This window comes from Equus przewalskii, chromosome 24 (genome assembly GCF_037783145.1).
Source record: "Equus przewalskii isolate Varuska chromosome 24, EquPr2, whole genome shotgun sequence".
NCBI lineage: Eukaryota > Metazoa > Chordata > Mammalia > Perissodactyla > Equidae > Equus > Equus przewalskii.
Genome location: NC_091854.1, coordinates 6,024,748 through 6,051,389, shown reverse-complemented (window position 1 = coordinate 6,051,389; position 26,642 = coordinate 6,024,748). Strand labels below are relative to the sequence as shown.

At 36.5% G+C, this 26,642-nt stretch overlaps 1 protein-coding gene across 9 annotated transcripts in view; it reads right to left on the bottom strand.

The window, feature by feature from the left end:
* Positions 1-26,642, bottom strand: part of ARHGAP29 (Rho GTPase activating protein 29) — a 76,812-nt gene that overhangs the window by 13,371 nt on the left and 36,799 nt on the right. For all 9 annotated transcript variants that reach the window (XR_011532542.1, XR_011532541.1, XM_070592602.1 and 6 more), the window contains 12 exons: positions 20,822-20,918; positions 20,384-20,456; positions 18,133-18,181; positions 17,357-17,494; positions 16,384-16,448; positions 15,841-15,951; positions 15,663-15,743; positions 15,268-15,456; positions 14,185-14,322; positions 2,553-2,710; positions 1,868-2,007; positions 1,487-1,591 (listed from right to left, as the gene is read on the bottom strand). Coding sequence is in view for 7 of the 9 variants with exons in the window: in XM_070592602.1 (XP_070448703.1) it covers positions 1,487-1,591; positions 1,868-2,007; positions 2,553-2,710; positions 14,185-14,322; positions 15,268-15,456; positions 15,663-15,743; positions 15,841-15,951; positions 16,384-16,448; positions 17,357-17,494; positions 18,133-18,181; positions 20,384-20,456; positions 20,822-20,918 (1,344 nt within the window). In the remaining 2 variants the exon portion in view is untranslated. The remainder of the gene's footprint in view (positions 1-1,486; positions 1,592-1,867; positions 2,008-2,552; positions 2,711-14,184; positions 14,323-15,267; positions 15,457-15,662; positions 15,744-15,840; positions 15,952-16,383; positions 16,449-17,356; positions 17,495-18,132; positions 18,182-20,383; positions 20,457-20,821; positions 20,919-26,642) is intronic.

Here is a 26,642-nt window from a genome sequence, read left to right as displayed (position 1 = left end):
AGCTGTTGTCTAGTTTTTGCTTTGAATGTGTCCCCAGTGACTGGGAAATCATGTCACATGTTCCATCGTGGAACTACTCTCACTGTAAAATGGCTTCCTTACACTATTGAGCAGAATCTGCCTCCCTTTAAATCCCAGCCTGTGGTTCCATTGCTCCCCAAAGAGCAAGCGAGCACTCTGTCTCCCGTCCCTCCTCACTTCCAGCATTCGAGGACAGCTGGCACGCCCCCAGCTCCTCTCCCCCAGGCAAAGCATCCCCAGGTCTTCACCTATTTACCATGAGACCAGTTTCTAAATCTTTGTCTTTATCACATGAAGTCTTATAGGATCCCAATGATTTAGGGCTTGCTCTAAATTGGGTCTTCATTTCAGGGGACAGCTGGAACCACCTTGCTTTTACAAAGCTAATTACAAATATTCAGTTAAATACTTAGGCTCATATCTCCAGCGTGTCCCTTGAACACAGCCAGTTTTAAAGCAGGACACAAAGTAAGCCTACAAACCCCAGTGCTGCATGGAAGTTATTTCCAACTTTAAATTTGAGAGATTTATTTACAGGAATAAAATTTCTGTAATATGTAGAGGACTAAAAAAAAAAAAGCCTTGGACTTTGAGGAAGGTTAAATCCTATAATGCATCTCCCACAGCTGAGATCCTAGGAGAAAGAAACGTAGGCAGGAAGAACAGGACTGAAGCAGTCGTTGTCAGAAGAGCGGAGGAGAAAGAATGAATTTCGAAGTAAGAATCTCCTGGGCTCAAGTGCTACCTTCTTCTCCTGCTGGCTGTATAACCTATGGCAAGTTAGCCTCTTTGAAGTCACTAAGGGATTAAAGTTCAAAACACCTACTCTGCCTCTCTAAGGAGCATGAGACTATTCATATGAAAGTAACTTAAAGCACAATTGTAAAAAATTAAGTAATCAGAGCATAAGGACTGGTGCTTACTGGTCATTATAGCAATTAACTACAGAAAACAATCCAAAAGATAAATAATGATAATTATGTTCACAGAATAGAATACTATCAGCATATAGTATAAAATAAAGATGACTACTCACATCAATATGGATCTCAAAAACAAAAAAAAGATGCATGAAAGAAGTCACAAAAGAATAGTACGATTCCATCTGTATAACATTCAAAAGAGGCAAAGCTCAACTAGATACAGGTACTAAAACATGTGAAACAGCAAGGGGATGATGAACAAAATTCAAGATGATGGTTTACTCTGGTGGGAGAGAGGGCAACGTTATCAAGGAGGTGCGCACAGGTGCCTTCCAATACTCTGATAATGCTCTGTTTCTCAGGCTGGGTGGTGAACACAGGAGGGTTTGTATTATTTTTTTTTAAACTGTAGATATATATGTATATACTTCTCTCTATGAAACAGTTCATTATAAAAAATAAGGTGGTTAAAAAATATCCCCCAAAAGGACTATGTTAATCTTTCATTGAATTTTCACTGCTAGGCTTAAATACTTACATACCTGGACTTATAGATTCGGAATCCAGAGATCTAGATTCGCTGCTTCCTCCAGTGCTCTCGGAGTCACTAAACATCCCAAACGTCCATGACCGTATAAAAGAAGGACCTTTAAGAGAAGAATATTTAATGTCAAAACTTGGCTAAAGATGGATTTCATAAGGCAAAATACTGACATTATGTAAAATGAGAGAAGCCAAATTTCTTTAACAGTAATCAACTATTGACTTCAAGACAGGCATAGGGATTACAGCTGTGAATAAGGCCTCAAAAAGCTACAATTCAAGGCCTGATTGTTAAATTCCAGAGCTGCAACTCATGTAAAAATCATGCTGAATCAATTTGATGTTTCATAAATTAGTCTCTCTTTAAGGTGAAAAACTACCTGTTACGTCCGCACTGTTGGAGCACCTGTCCTCCTCAATCTTATTAGAACTGTCAGGAAGGCGCACAACGTCCTCTAAGGAGTCCGCAGGTCCGTATCCAGAAGAGTGGGGAGTATTTGTTAATTGTTTATTTACATTCCTAAGAAAAACCCAAATAAAAGTCATCATTCAGAAGCATGACTACTAAGCAGCATATTTTATTCTGTTGTCAGGAAAATCTGTTAATTTAATGAACGGAGAGTAACAAAATTAACTAAATATTAAGAACAAACTATATTATGTGGCTCAACTGCTTAAAGGAGATGTGAATAAAATTAATTATTCACCATTTGTACTTATTACAGCTGACACACGGCAAAAGAGTAGTGAAAGTCCAGTCATAATTCATGTCATGGTTAAACTTTTCTAGTATAACTTCTGTGGAAATGTAGGTCAAATTTGTGAACAATCAAAATAGATATGACCATAATTTGCCATTCTCAGAGGATTTCTAAATCTCAAAGAACTGAGCTCTCTGTCAAAATGGAAAGCTTAACTAAGTTACATCCTAAATAATATTTAAAAACTCAGAAAGTTGTAAGCCAATTCTGCCAATGTAGAAAACACACCATTTTATACCAGACAGGAACTTAGCAATACAGGTTTTATCTCTTGCAATAATTTCATCTGTACATTAATTCTCACCCATCCACTTTTTCTTCTTCAGCTGAATTTGTGGCCTTGACAAACTCGCTGTACTCCTGGCCTGGGTCATAGAGTTTGGCACTGTCACAGAGAGACTGTAAGTTGCTGGCAAGGGAGGCAGCCTGCAGCTGCTGCATCTGGAAGAGGTTAACTGTTACCTGTGGTCACAGAGACAAAAGGCAGAACAACTCATGGGATACGTGCTATGCAAATAGACATTTATTTCAAGTGACAGCACCAACAAAAAGGCCACACAATGAAGCATACAACACTGAATATCATCCATGTGCATACTATGTTGCCTTACTTTGTGCAAGGTCTAGATAAGGGGAAAAAAAAAAAGTAGTTTTAATCCAATATCTAGGGGCAATCATTTCCAGAAAAACTGTCTCTAAACTGAAAAGTTCAAAAAATACAACCACATGTCCCTACGGGTTCACAATTTTAGGAAATGGATGTGTTTTTGAGGATTTCCAGCTCTGTAGTCTAATGGTCTGACCACAACTGTTTAAACTCTTAAGTGAAAAACATGGGGAAAAAAATTCCAATCAGAGCACTATTATTTTGACTTCCATTTTTTCAATCCTATAAAAATAGAAATTCTTTATACTTCTAATGTATCCTCCAGTACTCAGCTCTTTAATTAGGTAATCTTTAATCTATTCAAAATCCATTTATCCATTAAGTTTCTACAAACGTCTAAATATACTAGCACTACTACTGCTTACGGGAACGACGACAGCAGCTGATGAGTGCTCACAACGAGCCAGATCCATTCTGAGAGCTTTACATGAATTAACTAATTTAATGTTCACAAAAACCTAGGTTTTGGGTATATTATGGCAAGTTAGGTAAATATGATAATTTCTGGTACTGAAAACTGTTATGAATCCCATGTAAGATTGTCAAGTTAGGAATATGACCAGGTACGTTAGTGGAAGGGTACATTTGACATAGTAGGTTAGTGAGGGCCTCTCTAAGGAGGTGACATCTGAACTGAGATCTGATGTAAGAGAGAGCCAGGGCAATGTTTCAGGGAGAAGACACTCCAGACAAAAGGAAGAGGCAGTACAAGAGGGCAAAAGTGAGTGGGAAAGAGCTTGTCGCGCTCAAGAAAGAGGAAGGTCAACAGCGCGGAAGCACACTGGGAAGTGGAGACAGAAAGAGAGGGAGTCGTCTAAACCAGGGTAAGGAGTTTGGATTTAAAGACAACGGGAAGCCAGTGGAGGGCTTTAAGGGTGGTAAGAGCTATAACATGACCTGATTTATTTTTTAAAAAGCCATTCCAGCTCCGTGTGGCAAATGTGACTGAATGCCAAATTTCGACTGGTTTCATGTTATTTCAACGACTCAATGACTGCCATGTTTCCTCTTCATCTCTCTTGATATACCAGATACTATGCTGAGCTTCTGGTTAGTCTCGAAGTCCTTTCCAAGGGAGACAAGCATTCCCCCAAGGAAAACGAAGACTCAGCATAAATAATATTTGAAAAGTGCACATAACAGAATAGCTTATTTGTCTCCTAACTCTTTCAAGGAACGAAAGAAATTCAAACTGCGAATGGTAAAGTTTAAGTCCAGCACTGGCTATGATCAGAGAATTCCTCAGTTAATGGTAAACTGAACTTACTAAAGGTAACTGTATGCTTTTAATTCTTTTAGCAAACTTTATGAATATAGTTAAAAACACCAATAATATAAAAAGCCAAATGAATATATTGGCATAATTAATTCATCTGCTGAATGCTAGTCTCTGGATATTTATTAATAATAAAGACAAGCAATAATGTATACCAGTAGCCCAATCTTAAAATTTTTTCCCCTCAATTATTCAGCCTTCTCTCTCACCTAACAGAAATGCTGGAGAGTGAGGACCCCACACTGCCGATCCCGTGGGACCAGCTGGGCATTTTAACTGGGGTGGCTCACAGGGACCTAAAAAGTCATCATGCCTCTGGAGCTGTTTGTCCTCCAATCCGCTCCCTGAGTCAGGGGCTTAGTCCTAGTCCTCTAGGTCCCCAGGGTGCAGCACAGTGTCCTAAGTGCTTTGTAAAGGGGAAATGACCAAATGAATAGTAGGAGAAGGTGTCCTGTAATTCTGCACATTTTCTGGTATTGCTCACTCAAGCACACAGGACTTCCAACTCTATGCCCAGCTTTCATTGCCTGCATAGAATCTTTAGTTAGTCCATGGTCACATGGATTAGTACAAATTTTTCTGACATCTGTTGAAATAACATTTTCCATAATTTCAAATCAATGGGGAAAGTTTCTCCCATATAAATCAGCAATAATTTAAAAATTTTTGTACATAATATTATTTTCTATCCTATACTTTTTTTAAAAAAAGATAAATTTTTCTTGAATGCTCTTTAAAACAAAACAAAAAATTCTTGTTCTAATTTTTCACATTCTTCAAAGCCCACTGATTTGATTAGGTCTTTAGTGACTGACTTGGTCATTTATCCTTCCTCTCACTTAGTAATGTAATTATGATTTACAACCCACACCCTTCAATACTTCATGATTCAAGATAATTCTGAATATTCAGGAGTAATTCTTGGTGCCTATAATTTATAATTTTGCTGGGACATGAAGCTGATTTGTGTATCTTCCTTAAGATAGTGATTGAACCTAACTGTCTGGCATCTTCATATTTCATATGATTTTTTCTCTATAATCACATTTGCAATGATATGTCCTAGAGTGAAAATAAAAATTTTTTTTAAATAATTTGAGAGATGGTATTGAAAAGTCACCAAAAATCCCAATTTCTCCTGCTTTTGATGGAGAAGAAGAAAACATAAAGAAATCTGAGAAAGTCATGGTTTTCACCTAGAAAATAATATCTATATTCAAAAATTGAATGTTGGATTTGGTGTCTCCTTGGATCTGCATGTAAATAATGCCATATGACCCATACAGAACAAGAAAAACTGGTTGATTAAATTGGCTCCACAGAACTCTAGCTAAGAAGAAATTTTGCTCACCAAGATATATACAGAACCTCTCTAGAAACTGTCTCTATAGATTATGAGCTGCAGCGATTTTCATGAGTTTGGGGCTTTAAGTTGGGGAGCTTTAACCTCAAAGTCTACTTCTTACACTGACACATGCTGCTCCCCAGTTTTTCAGATGTGTTAATTCTTGTTCCCTAAAATGCTAAGCTCCTTGACAGCAGTATCTGTCTTACATTTCTTTTATACAGTTGGCATTCATAAATAGATATGTTACATGCAAGTTAGGTAACCTCTTCTTTACATCACATCAAATGAAAGGAAATCATAATTGTTGGATCACCAAATAGCCTCACTTTCTAAAAGGGATGTAGAAAAAAAGACTGTAGCTCAAGAGAGGACTTAAAACCATGTTATATGAAGAAAGGTAACCAGATTTGGAAGTATTTAGTCTGGAAAAAAACATCCAGGGAATGAAGATAAAGGTTACCCTTAAATACCGAAAGAGCTGTCTTGGGGAGGAGGGATGTTATCAGCGCAAGACCTTACCAGGTCCACAGGAAGACAGATTTTTTTAGCTCAATATAAACATCATATTAATTTTGGAGTCGTTCAAATAGAGGCTGAATAACCATTCAGCAAGAAGCAGCGTATTAAGAGCACAGGCTCTGAAGTCATTCAACCTGGTTCTAACTTGGCTTTACAAGTGCATGTTGGATGAATTTGATCAAGTTATTCCTAACTTCTCTAAACAAGTGCTTCAAACAGTTAATGTGCAAATGAACTAGTGGGGGACCCTTGTTCAAAATGCAGATTCTGATTCCAAAAGTCTGGACTGAAACTCAAGATTCTGCCTTCCTCATAGATTCCCAAATTAACAAGAATGTGACTGGTCCAAGGACCGCCTGTTGAGAAGAAAGGCTTTCTAAATTAGTTTCCTTGTCACTAAAATGAGCTAAAAATAATTATATTTACCTAACAGGGATTTTATGAGAATTAAATGAGTTAATGTAGGCAAAGAGCTTAACACACCAGCGGGCACATACTCAGTCTTAGCTATCATCAGCTACTGCTTGATGTAAAAATGATTTGTCAAAGGTAAATGGTCACCTACATGACTTACAAGGTAATTTTGAATCCTGGGATTGTATAATAATTCTTTTAAATCACTTTATTAAAATTCCATAAGTAAATGACCGTAAGTTAATCACACATTAAGTAATAAGAACTTGGTAAATGAATGAGATATAGTTTTAAACACTCAAAAAACATTTTAAGGAGGGTTTGTGATTCAGATGGGATAAGCTCACTCCCCAGTCTCCCACTGAATTCACCTAACAGCTCTGGACAGAATGCATGAATCAGCTGTCTCAGGACTCTGAAAAGTAAATGGTAGTGGGTACATTAAGGAAAGAAACTACAGTTCAAGGCATGACAAATCCAGAGGTGCTCTTCCTGTTGTTTTTCCTGCTACTGTGTTTCCTAGCCAGTACTCAGCCCCTACTCAAAACCATGTGACTGAAAGAGCAGAGGAAACCCTCGGGCTTCTTTTGCATGTTTGTTTTCTCTCAAGCCCCAAGCCCTAAGATGCAGTCCTGTGACCGTGGCAGCGATGGCTGCAGCAGCAAACAGACATCTAAAGCTCTGCGGGGAGTTCTTGTCTATGACCAGATGAATGGCAGTGTGAAGAGGGAGGGGTTTGTTTCTTTCTCTATATCCTTCCCGACCTGTCCCTCGATGGCAGCAGAGCAGGGAGACTACAGTTTCCCAGCCAGATGGCCTGGAAGGGAATCACTCAGGAGCTGGACAGTGAACCTAACTAGATCACATGTCTGCTCCAATTTTTAAAAATCAACATTCAACACAGGCTATAAAGAAGACCCAGAAGGGATGACCCAGTGGCACAGCAGTTAAGTTTGCGTGCTCCACTTGGGCAGCCCAGTGTTCGCCAGTTCAGATGCTGGGCGCAGACCTATGCACTGCTTACCAAGCCATGCCGAGGCAGGCGTCCCACATATAGAGTAGAGGAAGATGGGCACAGATGTTAGCTCAGGGCCAATCTTCCTCAGCAAAAAGAGGAGGATTGGTGGCAGATGTTAGCTCAGGGCTAATCTTTCTCAGAAAAAAACAAAAATAGACTCAGAGCCACATAAGGTAATATGGAAAGTGTCCAGGACATCATCCAGAATTACTTGTCACACAAAGAACCAGGAAAATCTCAACAACCCACAAGAGAAAAGACAATAAATAGACACCAATGCTGAGATAACTCAGCTATCTGGATTACCAGATAAAGATACTACAGAAAGCAGTATAACAGTTTCAAAAGGCAATGGCAACCGATCTTGAAACATGAAAAGACTGAAATCTCAGCAGAGAAATAGAAGATAAAAAAAGGAACAAAAGGAAATTTTACTACTGAAAAATGTAAAATCCAAAACAAAAAGTTTACTGGATTGCTGTATAGAAAAATGGAGATAACAAAGCAAAGAGTCAGTAAACTTGAAGACAGATCTATAGAACAATACAAACAACCAAGAGAAAAAAGATTGTGGGAAAAAAGACCCTCCAGACTTGTGGGATAAATAACAAAAGGTCTAACATTTGAGTCATTGGAGTCTTAGAGGAAGAGGAGAGGGCACTACAAAAAATATCTGAGGAAACAATAGCCAAAAACTTCCCAAATATTGCAAGAGTCAAACTTGCAGATTCAAGGGACTCGGAGAACTCAGAACAGGAAAACTCAACAAAATCCACACACACACACACTGTAATCAAACTGCTGAAAACCAAAGACAAAGAAAAAAGTCTTAAAATCAGCCAAAGAAAAACAACACACTCCACATAGGGGAACAATGATTCAAACAACTATGGATTTCTTGTTAGGAACTATGAAGGCCAGAAGGCAGTGGAACATTTTTAAAGTGCTGAAAGAAAAGAATGGAATTCCCTACCCAGTGAAAATGTCCTTCAGGAATGAAGGTGAAACAAAGACATTCTCAGATGAAAGAAAACCAAGAGAATTCATTGCCAGCATCCCTACTATAAAAGAAATGGTAACGGAAGTCTTTAGGCAAAAGGGAAATGATACCAGAGAGAAGATGGAATTTCAGGAATAAAAGAATAATAACAGAAATGATAAATATAAAAGACTACTTTTCTTTTTCTAACTTCTCTAAAATACATGACTTTTTTTTTGAGGAAGATTACCTCTGAGTGAACATCTGCTGCCAAGCCTCCTACTTTTTGCTGAGGAAGACTGGCCCTGAGCTAACATCTATGCCCATCTTCCTCTATTTTATATGTGGGACACTTGCCACAGCATGGCTTGATGAGTGGTGTGTAGGTCCATGCCTGGGATTCAAACTGGTGAACCCTGGGCCACCAACGTGGAGGGCACTAACTTACCTGCTGCACCACCAGGCTGGCCCTAAAATTTGTGACTTTTGAAAGAAAAAATTCTAACATTGTTGGTGAAGTTTTCAATGTACATAGATGCAATATACATATATAAATCACAAGCCAAAGTGGGTAAAGGGATTCATATGATGGTACAATTTCTACATTCCACCTTGCAAGTTGTAAAATATCAGTTCTAAGCAGACTGTGAGAAGTTTATATAGATATACCCTTAGTGCGAGCATTAAAAAAAACTATACAGAAAGATATAGTACAAAACTCAATAGATAAACTAAAATGTAGATAATAGACAAATTAAAACATAGATTAGGGGCCAGCCCAGTGACACAGTGGTTAAGTTTGCACATTCTGCTTCTTGGCAGCCTGGGGTTCGCCAGTTCAGATCCCGGGTGCGGACATGGCACAACTTGGCAAAAGCCATGCTGTGGTAGGCATCCCACATATAAAGTAGAGGAAGATGGGCACAGATATTAGCTCAGGGTCAGTCTTCCTCAGCAAAAAGAGGAGGATTGGCAGTAGTTAGCCCAGGGCTAATCTTCCTCAAAAAATAAAGATAAGTATTTTAGATAAATTAAAATGTAATTCTAAGAAATTGTCAATTTATCTAAAATAAGGCAGCAAAAGGATGAAGGAAAACATAAGGTACAAACAGAAAACAAATAATAAAATAGTAAGCCTAAATCTAAATATATATTTACATTAAAAATAAATGGTCTAAACAGTTCACTTAAAAGATAGAGATTGTCAAAGAGTTTTCTTTTAAAAAATCAAGACTGAACTATATGTTTTATAGTGAACTTTAAGAAATTCACTTTAAATATAATGATAAAGTTAAAAGTAAAAGAATAGAAAAAGATATACCATGCTAAAAATAATCAAAAGAAAATTGAAATAGCTATACCAATATTAAATAGACTAAAAAGCAAGGAAAATTACCAGGATAAAAAGACATTTCATAAGGATAAAAGGATCAATTCACCAAGAATATATAACAACCATCAATGTATAAGCAACTGACAGAGTTTCAAAATACACAAAACGAAAATTGATAAACTAAAAACATACACTATGTTGAAGACTTCGAGACTTTCTCAGTATTGCTAGAAGTAAAAAGTACATTATCAAGGACACAGGAAGATAAATAACACCATAAACCAACAGGAACTAACTGATGTTTACAGAACAATCCAGTCAACAACAGAATACACATTCTTTTCAAGTGCACACATGGAAAATTCACCAAGATAGACCATATCCTGAGTCATAAAGCAAACCACAACAAATTTAAGAGAACTGAAATCGTACAGAATATTTCTCTTACCATAACAAAATTAAACTAGAAATCAGTATCAGGAAGCTTTCCAGAAAATCCTGAAATACTTGGAAATTAAACGACAAACTTCTACGTTATTCACAGATCAAAGATAAGTCTCAAGGGAAATTAGAAAATATTTTGATCTGTACAAAAATAGAAATACAGTATTTCAAAATTTGTGGGATGGAGATAAGCAGTGCTTAGAGGGAAATTTAAATCATTAAATATTTGTATTCAAAAAGCAGGGAGGTCTCAATGAAGAATCTAAGCTTCCACTTTAAGAAACTAAAAAGAAAGCAAAATAAGCCGAAAGCAAGCAGAAATAAAGAATAAAAAGCGGAACTAAATAAAATGTTTAAAAAACAGAGATAAAGCAATGAAATCAAAACCTGTTTCTTTGAAAAGATCACTAAAATTGATAAATCTCTAGCCAGACTAGCTAGAGAGAGAGAAGGCACAAATTACCAATATCGGGAACGAAAGAGAGGGTATCACTACAGCCTACTGAGACATTGAAAGGATAAGGGAACACTATGAACAACTCTATACACATAAAATCAACAACTTACATGAAAGGATATATAGATATCTATATGAAAGATACATAAAAGGAACAATGCATCACAACCAAGAGCAGCTTATCCCAGGAATGCAAGGCTAGATCAACACTCAGATATCCATATAATCCAGCATAGGAACAAACTAAAGAAGAAAAGCTACATTAACATATCAATCAAATTACGCAAAAAAAAAATCTTTTGACAAAATCCAACACCTTCATGATAAAACTCTCAGCAGACTAGAAAAAGGGGAAATTCCTTAACCTGATGAAGGGCATCTTCAAAAAGCCTACAGCTATCATCATATTTAATGGTGAAAGACTAAGTGCTTTCCCCCTAAGATCAAGGATAAGGCAAAGATGTCTTTTCTCACGACTCCTATTCAACAATGAACTAGAAGTCCTGGCCAGTGTAATAAGAAAAAGAAATGAAAGGAATACAGATCCGAAAGGAAGAAATTAAACTGTCCCTATTTGCAGATAATGTGATTTTCTATGTAGAAAACTCTAACGATTCTACAAAAAAAGCTCCCAGAGCTAATTAGTGAGTTTAGCAAGGTTGCAAGATACAGGATCAACATACAAAAATCAACTGTATTTCTAAATACTAACAATGAAAAACTGAAATTTGATATTAAATAAATGTGTGTGTGTATGTATAGCTACATACACACATACACATAAATTATACGTGTGCATCTTTCTATCTATTAATCAATCACATTCACAATAGTTCCCAAAATAAATAGATACATACCTAGGTTTAAATCTAACAAAACATGTGACAGACACACGTTGAAAACTACAAAATGCTGACTAAAAAAATATCAACTATCAAAAGATATACTAGGTTCATGGATTGGGCAACTCCACATATAGTTAAAATGCCACATATATAGTCAATTCTCCTCAATCTGATTTAAGATTTAACACAATTCCATTCAAAATGTTAGTAGAATTTTTTGCAAATATAGACAAGCTGATTCTAACATATTTATGGAAGTTGAAGGATCTTAAATACTCAAAACAATTCTGAAAAAAAAGAAACTTGGAAGACTCACACTATCTGATTTTAAGACTTGCTATAAAGCAACAGTAATTGACACTGTTTTGGGAAAAGGGTGGACACATATATCCACAGGAGGGTTTTGGCAAAAGGACAGACACATATACCCATAGAACAAAATAGAGAATCTAGAAATAGACAAAAATATGGTCAACTGATTTTTGACAAGGATGCAAAAGCAACTCAATGGAGATGTCACAAAATGTTCTCAACAAATGGTATTGGAACAAGTGGACATCTGTATAAATCATGTTTTTTATTATCTGTATTTTTTGATGTTCTGACATCTTAAAAAGCTTGCTGGCCAGGGAGAGACTGCTTGCTCCTCCCAGGGCTACCCAATTCTTAGGCAGGGAACACATCTTTCATATGTAACCCCAGCAACCTCATTACCTAACTCTCACACACCAAGCCAATATTTTCCCCTGCCTGATACCAAGCAACTAGAGACCATTTCAGTATCCCAAAGCCTCCTGGAATTATTCAAACTAGCCAATCCTATACTGCTTATCCTGCCTTTCCCTCGGAAACCCCAATAAGGCTCTGTACTAAGCTTTCCCCTCACTTCCGCTTCTGCTTGACCAAAACAGGTTTTTTTCCTGTGGCCCTGCCTGGCAAAGTATGTCCCCATATCTTGGGAAATGTTAAGTAATTCATCTTTCAATGACATTGAACTTTCCATGTCAGCATTCAGTCCATAAACTAAAATAAACTAAATAAAATAAAAACCTCCATAAACTAAGTTATTAGTCCATAAACTAAATAAAATAAAAACCTCCATAAACTAAAATCCCAGAGGTGTAATTTTAATACAACATCCATATGCAAAAAATGAACCTCAACCTATACATCACAACTTATACAAAAATTAACTCAAAACAGATCATACATCAATGTCAAACTATAAAACTTTTAGTAAAAAATATAGTTTTTGTGACCTTGGGTTAGGTGAAGCACTCTTAGATGTAACACCAAAAGCATGACCCATAAAAGAAGAAATCGATAAGTTAGACTCCATCAAATTAAAACCTTTTGCTCCCTGAAGGACATTGCTAAAAGAATAAAGAAAAGCTTCAGACTGGAAGACTATGGATGCAAGCTCAACAATAAGAAAACGCAATTTAAAAAACAGGTAAAATACATATTGTAAATAAGCCCTTGAAAAGATGCTCAATATCAGTTATTCTGGAAACACAAAACTACTACCATGACACATCTATCAAAACAACTAACATATAAAAGCAACATATAACATATAACATATAAAAGCAACAACTGGTAAGTGTTGTCAAGGATGCAGAAATTGCTGGTTATAATGAAAAATGCCATGACCACTCTGGAAAACAGTTTGGCAACTTATAAAGTTAAACAGACATTTATTATACCACCCAGTAATCTCACTCTAAAGAAGGTATTTACCCTAGAAATATACAAACTTATGTTCACACAAAAACCTATAAAGAAATATTCATAGTAGTTCTATTCATAACCGCCCAAACCGGAAACAACACAAATGTCCAACCGGTGAATGGATAAACACTGTGGTACATTCACATACTTGGTGAATCTTAAAGGCATTATGCTGAGGGAAAGAAGCCAGTCGCGAAAGGTTACATCCCATTTGATTCCATTTATATGACACTCTGGAAAAGACCAAACTACAAAGATGTGGGAACAGATCAATACTCACCGGGGGGAGGGGTGGGTGAAGAGTTTGACTACAAAGGCGCGGCAGGAAGAAAGTTTTCTGGAGCGATAGAGCCGTTCTGAATTCTGATAGTGGGGGTATTGTACACTAATCTATACATGTGTTAAAACTCGTGAAATGTACACCCCCAAAAAAGGTTTTCTGTATGTAAATATTTGACAAAAACTATTTTCAAGAGGCAAATGAAAACGCTTGAAGGCAGGATGCTATGTCTTCAAATAAATCATTGGGTTCAATTTTAATATTTAGTTTACTCAAATTTTAAAGAACAGATCTTATAGTGCTGACAGAAGTTTCGGGAGTCAAATCCATTTTGTCAACCGAGATGAGAAAGGTAGTGGCTTACAGGCCACTTCAAATTTTCAGACTTCCGTTTTAATTGAACAAATCAATCCGTTGTGGGGAGGAGAGACAAGATAAAAAACGTAACTGAAACTATATACCACTATTAAAAACTGAAAGTCAATTTTTAAACTCTAAATGTTCCACTATCTCAGAAATTAAATCCTGTAAGAATCCCGACTCATCAAGCATCGCTCTCCTCCTGCAGACGTGGACTCTTCGTTTCACCCTTGCCTGCAAAGACTGATGATTGCAAACTACTTACAGCTTTAAGGGTAAGATCACACTGGAAAACAAGTTTCCGGAGTTGCGTTAAAATTTCTCTTTTGGTATTTTCTAGATCATTTCGTCTTTCTTCAACATTCGTCACACAAACTTTGTAGAGTTCATTTGCTTCTTCTACCTTCAGGAAGATCACAGAAAAAAATACCACTGATCACTAGAACCTATATTTTAAAACACTTACCTACTGTAGTAAAGCTCAATTTAAAGAACTAAAAATAAAAAAAAACATGATTTTATGCACAAAATTCTGATAACAATCAGTAATTCAAGGGCACTTAACTTTAATGGATAGTCAAGTACAATTTACAATTAGCATACTGTCTATAAAATAAATGTCCACTTCTATTGAACAGCTTTTTCTATTTATATTTACTGTTTTCCATATAATCTTCTTACAGAATTTATCAAATTATACTTTATAAATAATACCAAGCTTCAGCCGAGCCTTTCTATCAGGTATTGGAATTAGTTCACATATACACACAGTTGTCTATACGTTGAACTTCCTGAACATCAAGTAAAAAACATTAAACTACTGCCTTCTCTAAAACCAACCAAAAATTCAAGAGATAACCAAAAGTCTCTTAGAATAGTGCTTCTCAAAGTGTGGATCCCTACAAAGGAGTAGGCCCAGTGGCGCATGGGTTAAGTTCACGCACTCCGCTTTGGCAGCCCTGGGGTTTGCAGGTTAGGATCCCGGGCACAGATCTACACACCACTTATCAAGCCACACTGTGGCTGCATCCCACATACAAAATAGCAGGAGACTGGCACAGATGTTAGCTTAGGGCTAATCTTCTTCACCAAAAAGAAAAAAAAGAGAGAGGGAGAGAGGTGTAGATCCCTACCAGCAACAGCAGGACCATCACCTGGGAACTTGATAGAAATGGAAATTGTCTGGAGCCAACTCTAGACCTATTGAATCAGAAACTCTGGAGGTGGGGCCCAGCCATCTGCTTTAACAAGCCTTCCAGGTGACCCTGATGCATGCTGAAGTTTGAGAACCAAAGCCTGAGCAGATTATTGCTAATTCAACTTGCAAGTAACAAGTAAAGATCATTACTTTTTGAAGAGCCTCCTCTTCAAGCCTTCGCTTTTTTTCTAGCTGCTTGTTCAGATTCTTTGCTAATCCACCACTTGAGCACAGATGCTCCTCTTCTGCTCGAAACATGGACGATTTTGCTTTTTCATACTCGTCTTGACGTTGCATACATAACAGTTTTGCCTTTTTAAGAGCAGTCTCTGTTTCAAGCTACACAGAAAAGAAGAGTATTAAACACAGAATGAGAAAGTAACCCTAAAGTACAAGTTTCTTGAGCATATTCAGCAAGATAATCAAGACAGCATTTTGGAAAAACAATAGGGTTCAGGAACGATCTTCCCAGAGAGCTGCTCAGATGCTGCAGAGGCTTCTCGACGTTCACAAAGAGCTAGATGAAACTCCATCACAATACTCACCATTTTATTTTGTTCCTGTTTCCAAAGTTCTTTTATTTCTTTCCTTTGTTTTTCCATTTCATTTTTCCTCCCAAGTAGAGGCTGTCCACAGTATTTTAAGAAAAGAAAGAAAGAAAAGCTGTTTTTTAAAGGTATGCTGTTGTTAAAATAAATGTGTATTGTACATATAAATTTTTACCTGCACAAATTTGTTGGCCTGGAGAGCCCCAATCGTTTGTTGTAAGAGGTGACTGCTCTCTATGTCATTAAGAAGAGCATTGGTAAACAGAGACTGCAGTGGCATGAACTCCTAGAATTTAAAATTGAAAAGTAAACTTTCCAATAGAAATGGCACTAGAGTTCTAGACCCCGCCCAGTACTCTTCTTCTTCAAAACGAGAACTTTTAAGTTTAGACTTTGCATTTTTTTCCCCAGAAAAATGACTAGTCATAAATCTAACTATATGAGAAAAATACTGAGGAAAATTAATTATAATTAATTATAAAACTAGTTAGCAAAATTAGCAGCTAACCAATCAACATTCATCTAAAATTGTGAATTTCCTAGTTTTTTTCATAACAGGTATCCATGTAAATTTAAAATTTATTTGGTCAATAAAAAGTTCAGTGTTTCGGTTCTTTCCCATATTAACTATGAAATTTTCTGATTTTGCACGGCACTATCCGGAGACCATCTGAGTGATCTCTTGGTAAAGAACCCTGGTAGTTCACTCAACACTTACCTGCAGTCCGATGTTAGTTCTAGTTGCCTCTGCCAGCTTGACAATGTTTCTAGTGGACTCCAATTCTGAAAAGGTCAAAGAAGGCATTAGAGGGTAAAATTAACTTATTCTCCCCCTCCATACTCTAAAATTATTGGTAATTCTCCAATTAAAAACCGATCGCAAATACTAGTCTGCATGAGGATATGATGCTGTGCTTATTAATTGGAAGTGCTCATCAAAATCAACTGGGAGACTTTCCAGATACACTTGCTTAGACCTCACCTCTCTGGGGGATGGCACCTAGGCCTGCACATTGTCCTTTTATAAGGCTATTCAGGTGATGCTCATGGGCATGCCCTATTAAAAACAGATAATGTAGTAGAAAGAGCCCGGGCTCTGGATAAATTCTACATTATTCCAATTACTGGTATGTGATCTTAGGCAAATCTGCTATCTGACCTTAGGCAAATCACCTCTCTTGCTGGTCTCAGCTGTAAAATTGGGATAACAATTCTTGTCTTGCCTACTTCCCAGGGTTTTGGTAAGGATTAAATGAGAGAATTTTTGTCAACCATAAAAGCACTTTGTCAGCTATAAAACACTGGGAATATAATAGCTATTAAGATGTTCCTCATAGGTTTCTGTTGCTTTCTGCTCATACATCTATTGTTGCTGTTATCTCCTTTTACTGTATTATCTGATTGTACTTCTTTTTACCCACTAGAGTATGACTTCCTTACAGGCAAAGACAGTATATTAGTTGTCTTTGTGTCCCAGATCTAGAGGTTGGCCCAGAGTAATGTTCAATAAGTATGCTTATTGGAAGAAGAGTCTTTCCTATTTCAAGAAGAGAAAACGGACAATGACTTTATTTACCACACTGAAACAGCTACTAACTTGGAATCATATCACTCATAGTCTGTAGAAAATGAACCACAAACTTTATTTCTTACATTCCAAAATTAATCAGATGCCCTAAAGGGCAACTTACCCAAGTTAAGCTTTTTTTCAACCCATGAAACTATGTTCTTGGTATATTTTGACCACGTTTTAGCATACGACAAAGCCAATTCCACAGAGTCAGTGTTCTTTAACAGCACGGTGTCTAGTTCTATAGGAGAAAAATTTCCTGAAAATAGAAATATCAAGGTATGGATATATTAAATATAACCACATAACTCTAAACAAAGAAGCAGTCACACAATCCCAAAATTTTCTTCAATGAAAACTGGTTTAAAAAAAATACAAGTGTGGGGCTGCCCCAGTGGCATAGCGGTTAAGTTTGTAGGTTCGGATCCCGGGCGTGGACCTAGCACTGCTCATCAAGCCATGCAGTGGTGGCATCCCACATAAAATAGACAAAGACTGGCACAGATGTTAGCTCAGTGACAATCTTCCTCAAGCAAAAAGAGAAAGACTGGCAACAGATGTTAGCTCACGGAAGGTCTTCCTCACAAAAAAAAAAAGAAATACAAGTGACAAATTTAAAGGGTCACCATTTAAACTTAAAATGGTTTCAAATAATAATGTATTTTTTATCTTAATGTGTATTTCTATTATTCATCAAGTTACAAGCCCTATGCAATTCTTCATCAGTCTCTATCATCTACTCTAACAGGTTGTTCTTCCTTAAGTTTGACATGTAAAACTTTACACATCATTTTATGTTAAAAATGAGTATTTTAGCTTACTAAGCAAGAAGCGATTAACTTCATCGAAAGTAACTGCAAAAAGTTTGACAAAACTTGTAAGTACTTCCAGCATTACCTTTTTCATTGGGTGAGTCCACTGATTCCACAGAAACACTTTCAAAAGACTTACAGCATGGAAGGAAACAGAGTTAAGATTAGAGCAGAAGACAACAGATCTTTGCTTCAGAAATTTTTCACTCTAATTTGTTACTCTGACATAATTCCTTCCAAGGAATTTCAAGTATTTAGAACTCAAAGGGCCTGAGAAGTCTGCTTAAATGCCAGAACATTTTATAAGAATTATACAGCTTTTTACAACAGCAGTTCTCAAGGTCTAAGAATGAATAACCTCATTGTTTATTAAAAGCATTAAGTTAACATTAGTGAATCCATTCAAAACTTTAAATTCCACAGATCTCAAAAATATTAGTCAGGAAGTTACAGAAGCAATCTAAACAGATTGCTATCCAAAGAGCAGACAAAGCCCTGTCTCTTCCAGCCACCTTTTACCATTTTCTTTTATGACAAGCATTTCTCTGAAAGACTATTGGACAGTTTAGTGCAGAACTTTCTACGATGATGGAAATCTTCTGTATCTGCACTGTTCAGTACAGTAGCTACCAGCTACATGTAGCTATGTGAGCGTTTGAAAAGTGGCTAATGTAAATGAGGAGTAAATTTTTAATTGTACTTATTTTAATTAATTTAAATTTAAAGAGCTAGATGTAACAAGTGGCTACCTTACTAGACAGTACAGGAAAATATCAGATGCCAAAACTGTGAGATCTTAAACAAATGTCATCTATTCGGGGGGCAGCACAGAGTATGCAGGGATTCAGGGCAAAGTGGATCAGAGAACTGGAGTTTGAAGTCCAGCTCCAGCACTTAGTAGCTGTCTGACACTGGGCTCACTTATTACTTAAGCTCACTTAACTGTGGTTTGCCCTTCTGTAAAATGGGGATAAGAACACCACTTTCATAAGGCTATTTTTAGGATTAAGATGATGTAGGTTTACCACAGTGCATAGTACAAAATAAGGACTATTAAATAGATGGCAACTACTATTTTTAAAGATAATTTTCAAAACTCTTCATCAAACAAAGTAATTTTATTTTATTACTAGCATTATAGCATCACAGACCTTTTTATTTCAATCTCTACGGTAAATTAAAAATTGCAAAAAGGAAAACAAGGTGCAAAAGAAAAAAAGAAAGGAAAAAGTATTTTCCTACTAAGAATTAGTATATGGGTGCACAACAGGCACAGGAACAGGAAATATGATTCACATCTAAAATTTAAATTGTTCAGAGCCTTGTCACGCAGATATAATGTTTTATTCTATGTTCTGAATTAGCAGTAAGTTTGAAAAGATAAAACTGAGGAAAAATCAGAATAATAGTAAAATATTTAAAGATCTTAAAATTTTTCATCATTCTGATACGGTTTATACACTATCCTCCTCGATTCATCAATGGATGACTTCAGAAATAGTCACAATTTTTTCCCAATATTGTAGTACATATAACAAATGCATTAAATAATCATTCATATTTTGTATCATTTTAAGAAAGACCTGAAGTTTTTATATTATTTTGATATAACACAAGTATTTGGCACATTTCAAATATTTGTTGAAATCCTTTTTAGATTTGATCATCCTTAAGAGGAAATGATCGACATATGTCCCTAACACCGTTTGTTTAAATATCCTGCTTCTGGTGAAAAAATTTTAGTCAAATGAAAATATTACTATTACTATAAAAATCTTTAAAGCAATATTCTACATCCATTCCTCATGTTCTATTATTTGATGCCATTTTTCTTCCAAGTGGGAATCAGAGCCCCAATCCTCTGACATACTTATAGGGATGCTCTTCGGGAGAATTAAGACCTATGGGCCTGTTAATAAGCATTTCATGGTAACAAACAAACGGTAGGATGTGTGAAAAGATTAACACCCTCTTTACTTCTTGTATTATTTTTCTAAGTTTCCACCAGACTTTAAGATCTGCTACAACGTTAGGAAGGAAAAATGGTTAAGAATTCCTTACTAAAATTTTGGACCATATGACATAGAGACTCATTACATAAGACACTATAAAATTATCAAATACATTCTTTTAAAATGATAGTTTCACATAGAAAGTACAATTAAACTTTTGCTCTGGAAACTAATCATAAATTATCATATTTAAAATGAACGGATCTGTTTTGCTTGCTAAACTCAAAACCCATCAAACAGTACTACTGAGGTTAAGACTAGGAAATTATTGAAATACTCAGTTAACAATTTTAAAGTCTCTGCTCTCACACAGATTTGACCTACCTTACTTTCCCGAGAAACAGGCAGTCGCAGTAATGAATCATTGCCTACATCTCCCATAAGGAAGTTTGTCAGGCTACCCAGGGATTTAAAAAAAAGCAATAGAAATAAAAAGACAAGTCATTACACTGCTCTGTCATAGGCTTTACATTCAACACATCATCTAGAACCAATTTTTTTCTAGTAAGACCCTTAGAAATAAACTCCTAGGAATCTATTCACATAAACCACAGCCACTTGCAAATGGAAGCTGCTTCTAAACAGCTATCAAGACACCTCCAAACACAGTAATCAAAGAACATAGAATGTAGCTTTGCCAAAGTTGTAATAATATTTTATATTGGTTAATACTTTACTTTTCATGTATCTACTCAATTATAGGACATACCCTCACTGAAAGACCTAGGCCCAAATTTCTCTAAATGACAGTCCTCTACTTACATATTCCCAAAGGTAACGGCCAAGGTTTCAATGGAAGAAAACACTTCTCTGAAGAGATCGTTTTTGTTTTCTTCATTAACTTCTGTGAAGTTCACGGCTATAGAGAAAGGTTGGTTACAATAAATGAGGGTGAAAATATCTTAAACTACATTTATACAAAGTCATTTAATCCCTTAAAAACCCACCATTACTTCTAGAAGCATTAGAAGATTCAGAAAACTGAAAAGCCGAATACACAAAACAGACATGATGTTCAAATTCTTCATTAAAGAAATCATACAAAAGAATTAGCTTGCATAAAAGTAGCTGGCATTCCAAACTGACTACTCCACGCATTACATAATTCGACACATCTAAAAAATGACTCGGTGTGAAATCAATCGGTGTTGAACTCACAAAGTCCGTCACACCAGACCTCTCTCACTAAGAGTGCTCCGTGCTATTTTCTCTTGCTTCTTGCTTCATGGCATTTTTTAAAACAGCTAAACACACTATGGCTCTCTTAAGTCAATATGAAGTACAATTTCTCTAGGAATTACCAATAATTGAAGTCATATATACATCCGACATAGCATAAAATCTATAATATAGAGCCTAACACATAAAAAACACCCAATGCTTTAAAAAATTTAAATTCTTATTTATTTATAGCCTATTTCCTACAGGCTCTTGGGCTCTGAGGTCCATGTTAATTGATATATAGCTGTCTTTTGTTTACCATAGGGATATTCTAACATTTCATGTTTTGTTAAAACAAATTGTGAAACATAACTGAAAAAGGTTTCTTACTATAACTTCTTCCGCATGCATCTTTGTTAAAAGCCCAGATACAATTTATCGAGACAAAATCTGAAGGTGGAATTGGCAATTTTTTTAAAGTAACCTAATCTACTCAGGATGAGTGTAAGGAGCAACTGGCTCCCTGTATCCACCCTCCCCAGGATCCCTGCCAATAAAGGGAAGGTAGAGAAACCCGGTGGAGAGGAAGCCCATCCTTTGCTTTAACAGAGTTGTTCTTAAGCTTAGCGGAAGATCAGAATTACCTACAGAGTTTTAAACACAGTCTGGGTCCCACCACCAAAGTTTCAGATTTCACAGGTCTGGGGAAGCACAGATCTTTGTTCAAAACCTCTCCCAGGGATTCTAATATGTAACTAGGGCTGAAAATGCTGGAAAGCAAGGATTCCTAAGCGAGGATGAATTAAACCTCAAGCCTGTAAACCGCATGAAATTATAACCAAGATTTTACATGTATAAGCCTTTGTAGATAAGAGGAGCTAAGGTCTCTATCTTTCATCAGATTCTTCTTAGTATCCCTGATACAAACCAAAAGAAAAACTTAAGAACTATCGTAAATAATTTAAAAAATATTTTTGGACTTGTGCTCTGGCCATGACAGAAAAACAGGCTTACACTTCTGCCTGAAACAACTAAAAGAAACCCAGACAAAAATACATGAAACAACAGTTTTCAAGACATTGGCTATCAGGCAACACAGCACAGGAATCCTGATAGATAGAAACAAACATGGTGAACTCTACCATTAACCCAGCTTACTGCCTAATATCACACAAAGTAGATTTCTGAGCCAAGGAAACTACCAGAGACAAAGAAGATCATTTTATAATGATGGAGGAGGCAATTCATCAAGAGGACATAACAATTCTATACATTTATGCACCTAATAACTTCAAAATGCATGAAACAGAAACTAATATAACTGTAACGAGAAACAGACAATTTCATAGTTATAGACAGAGATTTCAATGCCCCTCTCCCAATAAGTGACAGAACTTGTGGATGGAAAATTGGTACAGCTATGAAAGACTTCAACAATACTATCAGCCACCTTGACCAGACGGACATTTATAGAACACTCCACCCAATAACAGCAAAACACATGTTCTTTTCAAATGCACACTGAATATTTACCAAGATAGACCATATTATGGGTCATAAAACAAGTCTGAATGGGTTTAATAGGATTCAAATCAGGCAAAATATGTTCTGTAACTAAATGGAATTAAATGAGAAATGACAAAGATCTCTGGAAAATCCCCAAATATTAGGAAACTAAATTAACACACTTCTAAATTAACTCACAGGTCGAAGAAGAAAAAAGAGAAATTAGAAAGTATTTTGACCAGAATGAAAATGAAAACAACATACAAAAATTGGTGAAAGAGAGGTACAGGGGGCAGAGAAAGCAGGCATTACAAAGGGGCATGAATGATCTGGATTGTGACAGTTTCATAAGAGTACGCATGTCAAAATTAACCAAATTGTACACTATAAATACGTGCAGTTTATTGTATGTCAATTATACCTCAATAAAGCTATTTTAAAAATATCATTAGAAAGTAGACTTTAAATAGTAATTTATAATGTAATACCAGCCAAAATATAAAGCCTACTCATATTTCCTAACTTTAACCTATTGACTTTAAAGAAAAAAATACTTTATAACACTACCCAAAATTCAATAATTATTCTTTCTTTCCTATGAATATACATTTTCATAGCATTAAACATGACTGGGAGATTAAAAAAAAAATAATCGTGAGCAGCAGAAAGACAATTATTTGAATGACCCTCCTTCCTTATCTTCATCCCTACATGAATGAGGTGATACTCACCTAATGAAAATTCCTATTACTCCCCTTGCCTCCATTTCGAAACAGCCCTATATTTCTAATATCCTTTCTCTTTTCTGCTCCTGCTCAGTGTTTCAAAGAAGAGTTTTTGGCTCCCTTCCAATAATAAATCTTCCCACTCTCCTGCATTCTCTGAAACCCTACACCACCATTGCGCCTTCCTCATAGCTTCACTGCCTCCCACTCACCTGACATTTTTCTTATGGTAGTAACATACCCAAATCTTTCTTATGTGAAAAAATTTTCATTTTACCATGTTTCTTTTTAAAGGTACCACCCAATCTAATTTAACATTTCTTTACTGCCAAACCTGTATCAACAGGTCTGACTTGACCAGGATTTGGCTTTTCATCCAATTTAATGGTTATTAGGGGTTGGAATACTTTTCCTGTAAAGTGCTAAATAGTAAATATTTAAGACTTAGGCGATATGGTTTGTTGCAACTATTCAACTCTGCCTAAAGGAGCCATACATACACGAATGAGATATGATGACAGATAAATAAGACTGGCTGTGTTCCAATAAAACTTTATTAACAAAAACAGGCAGCAGGTCAGATTTGGTCCACTGGTAGTTATTTTGATGACCCCTGGTTAAGCAAGGTTCTGAAGCCAGTCTGCCTAGGTTAAATCCTAACTGTCCCTTACTAGGTTAAGTAACTTACGTGCTCTGTGCCTCCGTTTCCTCATTTATAAAATGGAGATAATACGCATTTTGAGAATTGTTGTGAAGCTTAAATGAAGTCAAAACAGAGCGTGTTACACAGAAAATGCTCAATAAATGTTAGTTATTATTTTCATTCAATTCCAGTGAAGAACACTGTCAACAATAACCTCCTACTAGCCAAACTTGGAGGTCTTTTTTCTTCTTTTTTTTGAGGAAGATTAGCCCTGAGCTAACTACTGCCAGTCCTCCTCTTTTTGCTGAGGAAGCCTGGCCCTGAGCTAACATCGTGCCCATCTTCCTCTACTTTATATATTGGATGCCTACCACAGCATGGCGTGCCAAGTGGTGCCATGTTCACACCTGGGATCCGAACTGGCGAACCCCAGGCCACCGAGAAGCGGAACGTGCGCACTTAACCACTGCGCCACCGGGCCGGCCCCTGTCTTTTTTCTTCTAAGTTCTCATCCTACTTGACCATTCTGCAACTCTACCACTTAATAATATGCAATCTTGGACAAACTTGTCTACATCCCAGGTTTCTTATCTGCAAAATGGGAGCTGATGTAACAATAGTATTGACCTCAGAAATTTGCTGTGAGGATTAATGGGATAATCCATGTAAAGAGCTTAACAGTGTCTGGCATACAATAAGTACATCCTCAATAATGTCAGCTACTATTACTACAAATATTAACCGCTTCCTTCCATCTTGAACTATTCTGCTCTCTTAGAAGCAATGGGTTATAGCAAGCCAAGAGGTAAGGCTTCAGAGTTTCAGACCTGAGTTCAGATTTGGCCTCTACCACATCCTGAGTTACTCTGGATACATTACCTAACTTCAGTCTCTTCATATGGAAAACAGATCATTATTGAAAGCAATGACAGGAAATAAACATAAAGTGCGTAGGGTACAGGGCTTGGTATCTGGTAAACACGAGAGCCCTCACGTTCTACACCTAACTGTAGATGATGTGCACTTCACACAGTCGTTCCCACTGAGCCTGCAGTTCTCTTCCTGGCTTTCTTCTCTACACATTATCCCCAGAGAACCACTTTCAGACCTTGAAGGGAATGAATCCTTAAACTGCCTGACTAGTTTTAGCCTCTGAGCTCCAGACCCACATTTCCCATAGTCTGTTGGATATACTCCTTCCCTGCTTTCCCGTCTTTACCCACCGGCGCTGCAGTCTCAGCCTGTGCTAAACTGAACTCTATGGTCCTTTCTGCTCTGCCCTCGGGCCTACACTTTTCCATACATTCCTTAGCTCATTAGCTTCACTTTTAAAAGGCCTCTAAAATATTTCTGTTCTTCCTTTCCATTCCCATTGCCACTGACTTAGTTCTAAAGGCCACATTTTGTCTCTAGTCTGGACTATTTAACCACCTGCTAATTGGTGTTTATGTCTCCACTCTCTCCCCCCATTAGCCGTTCTTCAAAATCTCATCAAAATTTTGCTGAAAGTTTAAATAACTGTTTCCCTTGGGGTCCCTATCAAGTCAAAACAAGAAGCACTAAGACACATTTAGTATCTCCTTAAGAAGAGCTGGATTCTCACTTTTCTTTTCTATTCTCTGTCATATTTTAAAAATGCTGGTCACAATCCACTAACTTGATGCCACAAATCAGAGCCCACGGTTTGAAAACCGCTGAATTAAAAAATATAATGGAAGAAAATTTTCACCATTTTCATGGGAAAAAAATGCTTAGGGGAAAAAATTTTTAAAAGCTACAAGATTTACAAAATGAAAACTTTAAGTTGCTTCTGAGAAATACAAAAGACAACTTGAAGAAACGAAATGCATACTATATTCTCAGAAATGCTAAATATACATTCTCTTTAATTTATAAATTTAATCATAAATTAATTTATAAATTTATAAATATAACTCAATGTACCAATGGATATATTTTAGAACTAGACAAGCCATTTCAAAAATCCTGATAGAGGGCTGGCCCCGTGGCCAAGTGGTTAACGTTCCGTGAGCTCTGCTTCAGCAGCCCAGGTTCACGGGTTCAGATCCCAGGTTTGGACTTAACTCTACTCATCAGCCATGCTGTGGAGACACCCCACATACAAAAAATAGAGGAAGACTGGCACAGACGTTAGCTCAGGGGTAGTCTTCCTCAAGCAAAAAAGAAAAAAAAGAGGAAGACTGGCACACACGTTAGCTCAGGGTGAATCTTCCTCACAAAAAAATAAATACTGATGGAAAAATAAAATCCTGAACAAGAAGAGTAATGGAAAGAGGTGCTATCTCTAACAGATACTAAAACATATGCTAAAACTACAATAAAAACAGTGTGGTACTGGCACATGAACAAACAAATCAATGGGACAGAATAAGGTCCAGAAATAAATATATGTGACAATTTAGTGTATTTATGATAAAGATGGCATCTCAAAATCAGCAAGGAAAAGATGAATTATTTGATCAATTAGTTAGACATGTAGGTACTCTACAATGTATCAAAGACTTAAATTTAATAAATGACACCATGC